Source organism: Centroberyx gerrardi, chromosome 14 (assembly GCF_048128805.1).
Source record: "Centroberyx gerrardi isolate f3 chromosome 14, fCenGer3.hap1.cur.20231027, whole genome shotgun sequence".
Taxonomy (NCBI): Eukaryota; Metazoa; Chordata; class Actinopteri; order Beryciformes; family Berycidae; genus Centroberyx; species Centroberyx gerrardi.
In genome coordinates, this window is record NC_136010.1 from 4,305,294 (window position 1) to 4,319,969 (window position 14,676).

Here is a 14,676-nt window from a genome sequence, read left to right on the forward strand (position 1 = left end):
ATAAACTTAGAAAGGCATTAACAACAAACAGGCTCATTATTCTTGGATTCTGCAAACTGTATTTATACACAAACACAGACTCTTACGTATTATTACACATGAAGGCCTTGGAGAAGCGTACACATGCATAATCACACATGCAGGCCTAGAAAATTATTCACACACACACTGGCAAGTTTAGGAGGGTATGTGTTGTCAATCTCACACACACACACACACACACACACACACACACACACACGCAGCTCCTGCCTGGCGACCAGACAGACAGCTCAGGCTTGCCGCTGCAGGAACAAGTGGGAGGAGAGGAGGAGAGGAATGGAATGTGAGAGAGAGAGAAAAAGATAAAGGGAGGGAGGTAGATCGAGGAAGAGAAAGAAGGGGGGTGTAAGAGAGAGAGAGGCAGTGTTTTGCTTAGTCACATGACACGTGATATCCAAAGAGAGAGAGAGAGAGAGAGAGAGGATATGAAGTCTATAGAGAGACACAGACCGAGCTGAACAAAGAAATAGATGGTTATGAATTATGAATATGTCGGAGGCACAAAGACACACACACACACACACACACACTCAGTACAGACAATAGGGCTGCCATGAAATAGGAGTGGGCATGGAGAAAGACAAAAACAGTCAGCTGCTGTATTCCGTGATAAAGACTGTAGAGACGGAAAGAGATGCAAACACACACACACACACAAAACACACACACACACACACACTTAGAAGAGACAAAACCCTTGTTTCTATTCATTTGTGTCTTATTTTGCGGCACACACTGAAGCAGGAATAGAAGAGATAAACAGTGAAACAGTGTACAGACAGACAGCCAGTGTGCAGCGTGACGGGAGACAGTGGTGTGTGTGAAGTCACTGTGTGTGTGTGTGTGTGTGTGTGTGTGAAGTCACTGTGTTGTACAGTAAGCAGCTTTGTGCTGATGGAAGTCAGTACAGTGACCGGCCTTGTTTGAGCCGAGCGTCTCTTATTTCTGCTGCATAGGAAACTTGATGTTCCTGCACCAGACCAGGGGGAAACATTTACTTTATCTGTGAGATCCTGGGCGATACTGTGACGTCTTTTTCTGTTGCTGCAGTTTGAGTTTCTCTTTTCTTTGTCTGTTCAGCCATGGCGGCTATCGCTGCTCGTGCTAACTACCCAGCTCTTCTTCTTCTGTTTATTCCGAACAAACCGGAAATGTAAAACGCATCACTTCCTGTGCGGCAGAGGAAGGAAAGAGCGACCAGACACCGGCTGTTTAGAACAGACAGTGGAAAAGCTTTAATCAAGTGGATATAGGCTGAATCACTGTTGTGTTATATTGGTCGGTGATGGAGAGAAATAAAACGAAAATGTTGCTTTTAGAAAGAGTTTAGAGTTTTTAATATGTGAAAATCTGACCAGTGTGCACCGTGAACATGGAGGATTATGATAAGTGATTTGCCTATTTGTCAGCGTAAGATATTAATTGCAAAAACCTCCCAGAGGAATCGGGTTTTCTACATAGACAGTATACAAGACAATGAGTGCCAGAAAGGTTAAGACAGTCCCAGAGTTACATTACAAAGTCAGTAATTTGAAAGTTTTTGCCTGTCCTGGTCTGGATCATCCTGATGTTTTACCCATCTGGCACGCCACGCAGGCTTCAGCAAATGCTATGAATTATTTACAGATACTATTTGATTCAGCTCTGCTTTTTAGTAATAGTCCCAGCTTACATTCAGAAAACATACAGTTACACCACACTCATGCATTCATGCTTCATCCATTCTTCATGACCGTTTGCATGCTGGCTGAAAGTTGTAATTTCAGATGAGCCACTATGCATCATCAGTTTTACTAGGCCATCTTCTGATGTTCAGCCTGTATATCACACAAATGATATTTAGGTTGTCTGCACCTGCTCAATATGCTGAGCATGGTGCTAGTTACCGCCAGGGTCAGCGATCCCATTCCCACTGGGACCAGCAGTACTAAATATTCACCCATGGTACTGAAAGGTGCTTTGGATCAAAGCTTCAACCAAGTGGATGTAATTTTCCAAAGTAATGTTAGATCTGACAGACTCGTGCTTTGTTTGGGTTTGGCTGTGCTGCCATGCGATGCCTTATCTACCCTCTAACTCTCCTTTTCTAAATACTATACTGACAGGACGTGCAGGACTGTGTGTGTGTGTGTGTGTGTGCACGCTTGCTTAGTGACTAATCAGAAACAGGCTGTGCTGTCTGATGTTTGTTCCATTAACCTGTTTGGTTGGAGAGTTCCTGCAGGCCTGTTCTCTGCACTAAAGCACCAGCCTTCCCTTTTTCCACTAACACTGTGCTGCTGTGTCTCTTTGCCCTAACGACTTCCTGCACAATTGAATTGAACTGGGTTGATCCATTGCCCTTTTTGTCACTAGTGATGTTGACACTCCGGGCTGACTGAACACAATGAGTTGTATGTAGTCAGAACAGAACCAGGAAAAAACAACTAAATTTCCTTGACAACAGTGCAGATGTATATTGCCTGCTGTCAGCCAAATGCTGTGTTGTGGCTGGCTGATTTTTCTACATCAGAAACCAGCCATGATTTAGAATTTTTTTTTTTTTGTTAAATCCTGAAATGAATTTGACTCAGAAGTAAGTAGTGATTGGGGAATTTTGGAATACATCAGCTGCTGCGGGCGATGGTGGAAATGTCATCGGATCAGATGACTCGCTCTAAATTCCAGCATGAAAATATTACAGCAGAGAAAAGTTACGATTTCCTACTTCCTCAAAACTTGCCTCAGCCTCTACACAGGGAGGAACCACCATCAGTAGAGTAAGAAAAAGTGATGTAGTGAAGTTTTAGTGACTGAAATGTTGCGAGCAGACACTTTTCCCACTGAGCTGATATGGACTCAGCAGCCTGACCTACGTTAGACTCGTCTGCATTCAAAATGGAGCAACTTTATCTCATGTAAATACAATCCAAGTAGGTACACAACCGTGTAGCGTACAATCTTTAGCTTCACTGATTCATATTTGTTTCTGGGGACGATTATTTCACATCGGACAGAGCGCGTCTTATGAGTTCAGAGTGTTCAAAAAATGATAACAAATGTACATATTGTTGTCAGTGGAGTATTAAATCTAATGCACAGGAGAAAAATCAGGAGGTGCAACCACAAAAATCATCTAGGAGTACCGATGGATGGGTGCAACACTCTCCATTAAAAGTCATATTTATTTAACTAGAGAATATGAAATAGACTTGAGACCGATGAAGGCCTCCTTGTCTGAAATTTCACATATTTAATATTCTCTAGATGAATAAACTTAATCTTTTAATGGACAGAGTGTGACGCCCATCTGTTTTCTAGTAGTAGTAGCTCTAACCATTTTTCCTCCCATTGACCCTGTTTTGTGAACAATCTACAGTGCTAAATTTAACTTTCTTGTCTGTTTTTTTTACTATTTTTTTTTCTTTTCTTTGTTTTAATTTCAATGTATTTTCTTCCTCCCATTGAAATGTCTCAAGTTTGTCTTCTCCCCTGTTGTGTGCAGGGTTTCTGTGCAGGTCCTGCAAACATACGCCAAATGAGAATGATCATTTCCAGGTTTTGAAAAGTTTGGGAATTGTGCAAAATGGTCTGGAAAGGTTTTGGGGGGAAAAAGAAAATGTTTAGTCCCATTACACGTATGATTGTACATTTTCTGTTGTGCAGTGCTGTCAGTTCGTTTCCCGTCGTTAACACTTGTTGTGAAGATTAACCGTCAGCAGTGGACTGATACGGCCTCCTTGACATTTTGCCAGGCCAATGTCAGCTTGTGTCATATTGCACATTACAGTTAGACCAGTATATCAGTTTGACAATATGTGGGGCCAGTATCAGCCTTTTGTTAAATATCTGCTGGAGGTTCCTCCCTGACCACAGCTACAGAAACAGTTTGGAAGACATTTAGAAGAGACACACATTTCCATTTAATTGTTCAGTTACGTTTTTATGAAATTCATTCTTCATTTGAAGGCAGTAATGTATCCCTGAACTTCCCCTTCCACTGAATAGGTGCAGTGAGTCACACTGCCAACTAAAGCTGCTCCTAAAATAACTTCATTGGTTTTCAATGGAGAGTCGTAGAAACCTTGAATACGTGAAATGTTTTGCCGTGAAAATTGTTGCAAATTTAAAGACATTGAATATCTGCAGAAAATATTGGCTTTCTCCAAATTCAGTCTAAAAGTGTTGGTATTAGTGCTGATCAGATGAGGAACATGGAGCTGCTCATTGGAAATATGGGGAGTTGATGTTTCAGGAGAAAAAAAACAGAAGAAATCCACGGCAATCTCCTCTGTTTAAAGTTAAAAAGCCTTTATTATTCCTGACTATTTCTTGTTAAAATGTTATAAAACGCACGTCGCATTGTGGCCCCGCCCCTTCTTCAGGGTGCAGAGAACAGTGAAACATACCAAAATTAAACATAGTGATGGTTTTAGTATCAGCATTCAAAACCCCAGTCGAACCCTGTTGCACATCCACCAAAACCTTCAAATCCAGGCAATAAATGAAAGTAATGAAATATAAACCTGGAAAATGTGTTAGGAAGCGTGACTCTACTGAACTCTACTGAACTGTACTGTACTGTATTGTGAGTGTGTGTCTCTCTCCCTGGTCATTGTGTCATTATCCTACTGTTGTGTCCGTAGATATGTGTCTGCCTCAGCCACTTTGGATGACATTACCCGCTCTGAAGCGTGAGTTGACTCCTTTCACTTTTACGTTCTTGTTTTTGTTCTTTGTAGATGAAGCTAAGTTTTGGTTTTCAGTTTTGGGGGGGAGCTTCTTCTCTCTTTTGTTTTTTTTTTTGACTGTCCTTGCTTTTGGTTCTGGTTTTGTTTTGGCTGGTGCTGCGATGTCGAGGGTGATGTAGTGCGATTAGATTTGTGTCTGTGCTGGTTTTGTTAGCTGCCGTTGAGCTGGAGGAAGTTTTTCTCCTTCATGTCGGCCTCACGCTGATCAGATCGTTGTGTCTTTCAAGGCTCTGCGGTGCCGTTTTCCAAATTTTATAGACAAACATTTCGGAGCACAGGGAATAAATTTAGGCTCATGATCTATGAAATGAATTGATGACACCCGTCCCTGCTTTGAATGTCAAGTTGCACATGTGCTCCTTATTTTAAATCTCTCAATAGTCTGAATTTATTTCTAGAATGAAATGTTAGGACTGTAGAAACATGTCATTTTTTAAAATTTGGACCTTATTTATCCTTTTAGTAGTGAGACTTGCTTTGGTGCTGGAGAGATGCCTGCTGACAAACTGACTCTTCACATTTCATCTGTCAGACTAACAACTGATTTTGTGACCTGATTTTTAGACATTTTAGTTGACTCTCTTAATGTGGAGCGACTTTCAAGAAGTACTAACATATTCAACTTGATTATCTACAAGTGGAAATTGTTTTTGCAGCCAGGTGAATAAAACAGACACATTAGAAATTACAATAAGTCCACAGCATTCATAAAATGTAAGGCAACAGCAGAAAAAACAATTGAAAACTGTTAAGACAATAGTCAGGTGGTCAGATAAACCCAGTAATCAGGTAGTCAGCAATTGCAGAGAGACAAAAATATAATGATAGAACAAGACTGATAGTTGTTTTTTCTTCTACTAATTCTCCGCTGATTCTCTACTCAATCGACTAATTTCGCAGACATTTTGCCTCTTTGTTGTAACTGCTGGGCAGATCTGGGTCAAATAGTTGTAGAAACTTGTTTGTTTGTTTTAATCTCCATGGAGTGCCAGATGGGTGGAGTTTGCCATGAGGGTTTACCTGGTGCCAAGTGGGTTGTCAGTCACAGAGAGCCGTACAAAATGAACTTTCAAATACTTTACTGTGATTGTCTCAACTTTTCGGCACTCACGTTGTCCTGTGTGGAAAACCCCACTCACCTACGCAGGAGAAACAATATTATATATATAAAAATATTATCAGTCTCAGGTCTTTTACTGTCCTGCATTTATCTGCACTCATGTATTTCTCAGTCTGGTTTGCAGTCTGTGGGTGAAGATTCAGGCTTGATAGGTTAAGTTTTCTATACTTCAGACTGGCTGGCTCGTAGGCTACATGATATCCTAGTCCTTTTTGTTTTTTAAACTCTGGCTCGGGGCCCAGAGAGCGTCACAGTCCTGTTACTGGAGGATCCCCACATGATGAGAGTAGTGTTATATCTCTGTAAGCCTTTCTTATTTGGGAAAAACATTTCAGACCATGAGTTCTAGATAATAAAGAGCCTAAAATTGAAAAGCCTATTTGAAGAGTTGCTTTCCAAAATGAGATATCAACCACTTTGGAGAGAAAGTGACGCCTACTTTACTTAAAATGATAACACAAAATGGAAACAAATGATACTTTTCCATGGATAGGATAGGAAACTTAAGTCCATGGTTAATTAATTAATAACAGTTTTACAGACTGGATCCTCTAGATTTTACTGACATTGAATGATAAACTTTGTTGTAATGATTTTGAGTCCGTATTGATTGGTTTATAGTGTTTTTTTACAGCAGTGTAGAACGTCGGCCATGTTGATGGACTTCAACACAGTTTATCTCCAAAGTTGTATTTGCTCTGACAGTCAGCCTCTGTGATCCATCTGTCAGTTTTGTGTGTGTGAGAATGGTATGGCAGGTATATGAAGGTGTGTTTAAGTCTGTTTATGGATTGCGTCTGTGTGAGGGTGTGTGTGTGTGTGTGTTTGCAGTGTGACTACGCCTGTTGACCTTCCTTATCTCGGCTGCCTTGTGTGGATTCCTGTTGATAGGCAACTTCCCAACTCTCCTCCTTTTTTTTTAAACTCAAACTGTAAAATCTGTCATGCCAGTAACCTGGACCTGCTTCGGCAGCCTGGGAGGAGATTTAGGCCTTCACATTTTTATATTTATAATGGACCAAAGATTTTTGGATCGCTACTTGGTGCCAGAAATGTCTGTGGCAGAAAGTAATCAGCAGATGCTTTTCAGAACGGTGCTGCAGGAATGTCTTCAAAACCAGAGAGGGTCTGAGCTGCTGGGACTGCAGCGACACAGCTGATGTTTCAGCTCAAACAAACCTTCGTCAGGGTGTGGTCAAGCCAGGAAATAAGCATTTTGTGAACATGAATATATACTTTACACTAGGGCTGCACGATATATCGTTTCAGCATTGTCATCGCGATGTGCCCATGCGCAATAGTCACATCGCAGGACGTGCGATGTCAAGTAAGGCAAATTAACTCAAACACGTCATGCTACAACTTTTTTGCTGCTTGATACAAAAGGAAAACTCGCGCGGTTCTCATTTTCCATGACTAATCTATAAGAGAAGTCTGTCTGATATAACATAATTTACTCCGATTTAAGGGTTTGTTATAAGAGTAGCGTATGTTACCTTTCCAGCTTTTGCGGCTCCGAACCGTAGTTGGGAAGCCTCTGGTGTTGTGCTAGCCTACTTTAGCTTAGCCTGGCTCGTAGCTGGTAACAAGCTTTTTACTAAGAGTCCGGACCGACTCTGCAGTGGAGAACTGGCACTTTATTTCTGTACAGCAGCGAACATAATGCACGGCCTCTCGGTGACGCTCTAAGCTCTTTTCCCGTTAACTATGCTAACTTTACTCACTCAGCATCCTGCAACTCACTCTGGCTGCAGCTAAAAACACACTCACTTCCTGCTACGTCACCCGCGCAGGTTACCCACAAGGCCACCTTCTTAAAGGGGCTAGGCTTGATCATACATCCATGGGCTTGATAGAGCTATTCAAGTCATTCGGTGAAAATTCCTGTATTTTTTCATATCGCAATATATATCGCAGAAGAAAAAAATATTGCAATGTCAGTTTTTTCCAATATCGTGCAGCCCTACTGTACACATAAAAATGCTTATTTTCGGCCTTGACTGCCTTGATGAAGACTCATTTCAGCTGAAACGTGTCAGTCAGTTTTAGCTTTTCAGATTACCTTATTCTTTAGAGTACCTTGGACCCTATTTGGTTTTTAATACATTTTGCATTTTGGTGAAGCTGAAGCTCTGATTCAGATTGACTTACAATGAGCGCATCACTATAGCAGTCAAGTCCTAGATCACCATCATTACAGCAATCAGTGGTAACTAATGCAAAGGTCAAAGTCACAGTAACAAATATTCATGTGTCTTTAGATTATGTTTAACACATGAATACGTCTGTAACCTGTATGTTAATTTCAGCTTTAGACATCAACATTTGATTAGCCTTGATTATCCACATTGTAAGTCTTGAGTGTTTGATGTTTTTAAAGTGGTTTGCAGCGGTTCTCTAGAATTTTTATGACCCTTGTTGAACATTCAGTATCCTCCAATCAGCCGCACCCAGCCTGGTAAACAATACAGCAGTGTTATGCATTAGCGAAGCTGGTCTTGTGAAACTTGTCTTGGCTCCAAGTGCCATTACAGTATAGGAAACTCTGTATGAAGCTCTCTTTACGTTCATGAACTCAACTTGTTTACTTTACGTATCCTTTAGTTCAGACCGTTATGACCAGCTGTATTTTGTCATTATACTTCAGTTGTTCCTTATATGAGGGATAATGCACAGTGAGCCGGACATTATCAAACCTGATTGACAGTGAAGGTCTTGATCGCCCTGCAGAGGCTTATTTTGCAGTAGTGACTGTTTGCTGTACATTATCCCACTTATTACATCACTGATATTGATTTAAAATAATTTCATTAAAAGTTATAGTAACTTAGAAGCTTCCGCCACAAAGTAACCAAGGAGGAAGGTTGTCACCAGTTAATTAGATTTAAATTAACTATATTGGCCGCACTTCTTAACTGCGGAGTGATATGATTAGATGTGAAACAACACTGTTATAAAAATTAAAAAAAACAGACCTCAGAATCTGTTCATTGGCCAATCAGAATTGAGTATTCAACAGAATTGTTTATTAAAGCCTGTTATTTTGTCCACGTCAGTTTTGTCCCATTAAATAATTCTCGCCCAAGTAGAAATTAAAATCTCCACAGCATCAGTAAGTTCCCCATCTGTCATCCTGTTAAGTTAACAGTATGTGGAACTTATATCAGAATCATTTTCTTATTTATTTATAATTTATTCACCAAGTACAGTCGCTCTAACAGGATTAGTCTTTGGGACATTGGTGCAGAGACTCCACAAGTTAAAGATGAGCAGTACTGACACACATGGTACAGGAACACAAATCATCCTACATATATACATTAAATATCTCTGTGCATTGCATTTTATGCATAACGTGTGTTTTCAGATGTAGAGAGGAGACATAGGCCTAATGAATTTCATGTAGTACATGTACAGTATAGGGTTTATTTTTCTGTTTATGTGCCGTCACACACACTATACACTGCCAGTCAAAAGTTTGGACACAGCACATTTTTCTTTATTTTTACTATTTTCCACATTTTAGAATAATAGTAAAGACATCAAAACTATGAAATAACACAAATCAGATTAGATCAAAATGGCTTCAATCATACATTCAATCAGGTGTGTCCAAACTTTTGACTGGTAGTGTATATTTCCACTTTACTGAAGTAAACAAGAGAAACTAGTTACTCCAAGTCTTTGGCTGTAGCTGGACAGAGTGAATCATTACATGGCATTAGTACTGCTGTTTTTCTCCCTGCCTTTATAGTTTAGTGTCTCAGAAGAAAAACGTGGAAAGTTGACTGAAGTTACCAGGCTCTAATTATATCTATAGATGCTCCAACTTAGAATCTCTCTCTCTGGTTTGGCTTGTTTGTCAACTTCTGCAGTTAAACACAATTTGACATTCAAATTCAGGGTGGGAAATCTCCACCAGTCAAATGCTGGTGAACTTTGGCTATGGCTGGTAGGTTTCTCTGCACTAAAAGCCCCTTTTGTATCCCAAGAAACATTTGATACTCCGGCCTTTGTGGCAGATGGAGAGACATTTTCCTAAATCCCTGTAACACTTTCTTCAGATGTGTTTCTGTGTGAGTACTAACCCTTTTGATTGGTTTAATGCTGCGCTCCTTTGACTCAGAGATGGAGCACTAACTTAGATCAGTGTTAACCTGTGTTTTTGTGTTTGTTGTGGTGAAATATTTTGGTCTAATTTACACCTCTCTCCCTCCTGTCTTCCCTCTCCCGTCCACCTGCCTTGTTTTCCCTCACTCTGTCTGTCTGTCTGTCCCTCCATCCATTTTGTTTCTGTCTTGCCGTTCTCTTCTCTTTCTTTTCCTCCATCCTTTCCTATCCCCTCTCCCTCCCATCTCCCTCTTCCTTCCCTTCTCCTTCTCCTCCCTCATTTATCTCTATCCAACTTTCCCTTCTCACCTCTTCTTCATTCCATCGTCAACCATCCTTCCTCCTTCCTATTCCCCCCCATTCCCTCTCTCCTATCTCCTTCCTCTCTCCCTCCTCTCTCTCCTTCCGTCCTTCCCTCCTTCCCGCTCTCTCTCCCTCCCCTCTGCAGATACAAGAAGACTCAGGAGACTCTTTCCCAGGCGGGTCAGAAGACTAGTGCGGCTCTCTCCACAGTGGGCACCGCCATCAGCAGGAGGCTGGGCGACATGAGGTACGACGCCGCCGAGCCAAAATGGCCGACACACTCGCTCGGCTACAAGAGAGAATGATCAGAGCGGACGGTGTCAGAACAGAACTAGGGAGAACTGGGGTATCATGGAGTAATTTTAACGACTGGGTCAAGACTTTTAAATCATGTCGTTGCACATGTTTTGTACTTTCAGTTCAGGATAGAACAGAATACACAACCAAAGTGCATTCATGCTTTTGTAAAATGTTAACAAAAATTGGAGATACTTTGCATACCTGGAGGCACCAGTGTAGTTTTATCAGAAACTTTGCAGCCATCTCTTGTAGAAGAATGATTGGTAGTTAGAGTTATGCATAATTTTTATAATTAGTTAGCCTAATAGAACGAAAAGCATATCTCCACTGATGATTGGGTATCTCCAAAATGTGTTTAATAGTAGAAGTATGACTTTAGGTGTGTATTGGATTTTATAATAAAATGGTAATACTCCATTATTCCAAGGTGAAGCCAGCTGAAGCTTACGGGTACTGACACTGTCCGCTACTCATTTTTTCTTGTAGGTCTGAATTTTTCCTATAGTGCTGACCAGGGATCAGCTTCATGTCCCCCTCTTCTAACCTTAACCACTAGTTGAACAATTAACAAACTGACCCTCAATCAGTGTCTCTGGTAAACTCACTCTGCTCAGACTAGACGCCTTTCGAGCCAGAATGAAGATCTGTTACTAACTTAAAGGGTGGTTCAACATGATTTCATTTGTTCTACTTCTATTGAAAGTAAAGATTTACGATGTATGCATCATTTGGAGTCAAAGAACACAGTTGAATGAAGGTCCTGTGGTATGAAAGAAGGAAAATCCCAGGTTTTGTTTTGAAGAGTGAGCCAATTCTACATAAAATGGCATCTTTAGTAAATTATGTATTGTTGTTTTGAAGCAGTTGAACCACCCCTGTAATGTAGACAACCTTCTAACCCTGCAATCACACTTAATTTGCATTGGATTTATGTTGCTGCAAACTGTGTGCAGAGATCTACAACAGAATCCCATAGCTCAAATATACCATCATGAAAGTAATTAGACTAGATGTGGTTATCAGCTATAGTAATACACCATCAGTTTTCCCTGCTACTTTGATTCACTGATTAAATGTTTTCATCACTAAAAAGCAAAAGACAGTAAAGCAACGCACACCCCCGCCAACACTATGCAATTGTCAAGATATGCCAGTTCCACATGTTGGATTTTCACCAAAAGTTAATTTCTTCCATGACCCATTACCAGCTTGTCTCACATCAGGAGATGCTCACATTTTCATGACTGGACCTGAAATGGGACACGAGATCTGCCTGGTCAAATTCTTACCACTTTTAAGCATTTTAGCAGATTATTGCAACAAGTTCTCCCTTGCCTCCATGAGTAATCTTTCCACAAAGTTTCATGCAAATCCATTGATAACTTTTTGAGATGTCCTGCTAATAAACAAGAGGTAATGAATGTACTTTCATTGGACAACAACATGATTCAGTTAAGTGTGATTGCAGGGTAAGAGTGAGAACGTTTTAGATGTTGAATAGCAGACAGACTGGATGAGCATGAATCAGCATGGAGCCACTAACTTCTTCATGTCTCTAACTCGTCTGCTCACTCCTGTCACCTTGTTGACCTGCACAAGTGTGTCTAATCATATCACTGTGTCCACTCACACTGACGTGCTGTTCAGATGTGTGGGCGTGTCTGTGTGTGAGCGTACGATACATGGTGTGTGTGTGAGTGCGCTGACGTGTGTGTGTGTGCGTTGTTTACTGGCTTCTCACATCTCCCACTAATATCATAATTCAGCATTGTTTCTGCCTTGTTAAACCCAGTTTCCTCTTTCTCCTTTCCTGATTTGCAGTCCCTCCATCTTGCCCACTTTCCTCCCATCCATCCATCCACACTGTTTCCTCTGTAACTGCAGCAGTGCTGCTTGGGTGTAATTTTAGTTTTGGCCGCACATCTGTCCCTAGTTTGCTCCCAGTTATTGTTCTTGCACAAGCTGCAGTGCTAAAAACTTTCTGCTCTGGATAATTTATCATAATTAAAAACATAAATTCTACATATTTGGACCACAAAAGGGAGAATTGGATTAATCAGAATCCTTTTATTGTCCAAGTATATTTGCACATACAAGGAATTTAGCTTAGTGGTTGCTTGTGTACTTGTTAAAGACAGAAAGAATAAAACACAATATAAACCTATAAAGCAGTATATAAACAACCCAAAATTAAATAAATTACACTGTATATGTATGTGTATATTCTCCAAGCATCTTTATTTTTGTAGTCTTTCAAATAAAAACTGGGAAGCTCAGACCAGACAGTCCATTTGGAGCTGTAGTGTCACGGCACTGCTGAAGGAATACAGAGGAAACTTCACTGCTTCTACATTTCTTTTCTTTTCTTTTTAGCTTTTTAGATTTTCCCTACTAACATTTCTGTGTCTCTGCCTTGCTTTGTCCCATCTGAAGTGAGTCCTTGTCAGGTTTATTAGTGTCATTTGTTGGTAGTCGTGTCCTGATGCTCCTTCCTTTGGTTCACGCTTTCTCCTTTTCTTGTTTTTAATCGCTGCGTTGGTTTGATCTGCAGAGCTCTACCTTTCTCTAATTCCTTTGGGTAAGACTAACCAGTCCTGTCACAACGCAAAGTTTCACTACACGGACAATTATATATATAGCATTAAAATGATCATACAGAAAAGATTGACATTTTTAAAGCTTATTTTGTTGCTTAGAGGTTTAGCTCTGTCATTTTCAACATTGATAATTTGACTTCTATTCCTGCTTTGTCCAGAATGCTATTTATTTTTGTCCTTGAATCCAAAACCTTGCATCTCCTATTGTGTTATTCCCTTAGTTTGACTTTATGGAGATGGTTTTTATTCCCAGCTCCTAGATGTGATGCATGTCCTCCTATGCTATTATTGTAATAATAGTTTTTTGAAGGAATTGCTTATTTCTTATCCCCTTCCTTATTTTAGGCATATTTTGGTACATTCTAAAGGTGCTATGTGTAGCATTTTAACATCAATAAACCTTAACCACATTGATTTTGAGAAACCAGACCATCAGTGGTCAGCCTGTCAGCCTCTATCAGCCTCTACTCTGCATCCTCCATAGTTTCTCCACCTGGTGGATCTGGAGGGAAATCTGCTGGATCGCTTTACGGCACAAAACAGGAAGAGGTTCTGTTCTTCCAGAGCAAACGGAGCTAAAGCTGAAAGAGTTTCTGGCAATGACAACATGCTATTTACTACAGGAAGCAACGGGGCTTTTGGGAAGTGTAGTCTTAATTTGGAGAAACACTAGCACTAACGATACCACTGGTGGAGATAGAAGAGACCAGTCGTTTCCACCACGCTCTCATTGGTTTACAGTAATTAAACCAAGGTAGCACTGTTATGACAAAGATATATCGATGTTTAAAAATGCTACATGTAGCATCTTTAATGACTGAGAAATGAAGCCATATTTAACATAACTAATGACCACCAGAGACACTCCTGCCTGTGTATTTGACAGCCATAATGTGTGTGTGTGTGTGTGTGTGTGTGTGTGTGTGTGTGTGTGTGTGTGTGTGTGTGTGTGTTTGCCACTGCTTGCTTGCTTTGTAACACTTGCACTTCTCTGTCTCCCTTCTTTAACGCTTACAAAGTAGCAACTATTCCATTCGCCACTCGATAAGTATGCCGGCCATGAGGTAAAGTAACACACACGTCTGCTCACATTCCTCTTTATCCTTAATGCTTCAGTGTGTCAGTGCAGAAGTGACCCGTACCTGCTGTAATGCTGCTGTATGTTGTTGTTCTGCAACGTCTGTGTGTGTTGTGATGCTTTCCTGACCAGATCTCTTGAAAACAAGATTTTGACTCTTAACAGGAATACCTGGTTAATTAAAGGTTAAATAAAATAAACTGAGTGTATAAAATATTTGGAGCACCTTCCTCACAATGGGGGAAAAAAAAACCCTCTTTAATCTGTTTTCTCTTTTTCAACAACATCTCCCCTTTGAACTTAAGCAGATTTTACAGTCAGTCAATAGCGGTTTCACCAGGATTTACCAGGTCGGTTGGTTGGTTATAGAAAGAGCGGGTCGTCCCTCATATTTTG

The 14,676-nt window shown here is 40.5% G+C and overlaps 1 protein-coding gene across 6 annotated transcripts in view; it reads left to right on the top strand.

Moving 5' to 3' along the window:
* tpd52l2b (tpd52 like 2b) overlaps positions 1–14,676 on the top strand; it is a 33,006-nt gene that overhangs the window by 12,403 nt on the left and 5,927 nt on the right. Inside the window, exons 4-6 of one of the 6 annotated variants that reach the window (XM_071901322.2) lie at positions 4,668–4,715; positions 10,451–10,552; positions 14,222–14,266. In XM_071901322.2, coding sequence (XP_071757423.1) covers positions 4,668–4,715; positions 10,451–10,552; positions 14,222–14,266 — 195 coding nt within the window. The remainder of the gene's footprint in view (positions 1–4,667; positions 4,716–10,450; positions 10,553–14,221; positions 14,267–14,676) is intronic. The other 5 variants (XM_071901323.2, XM_071901327.2, XM_071901328.2 and 2 more) reach the window with 5 other exon arrangements.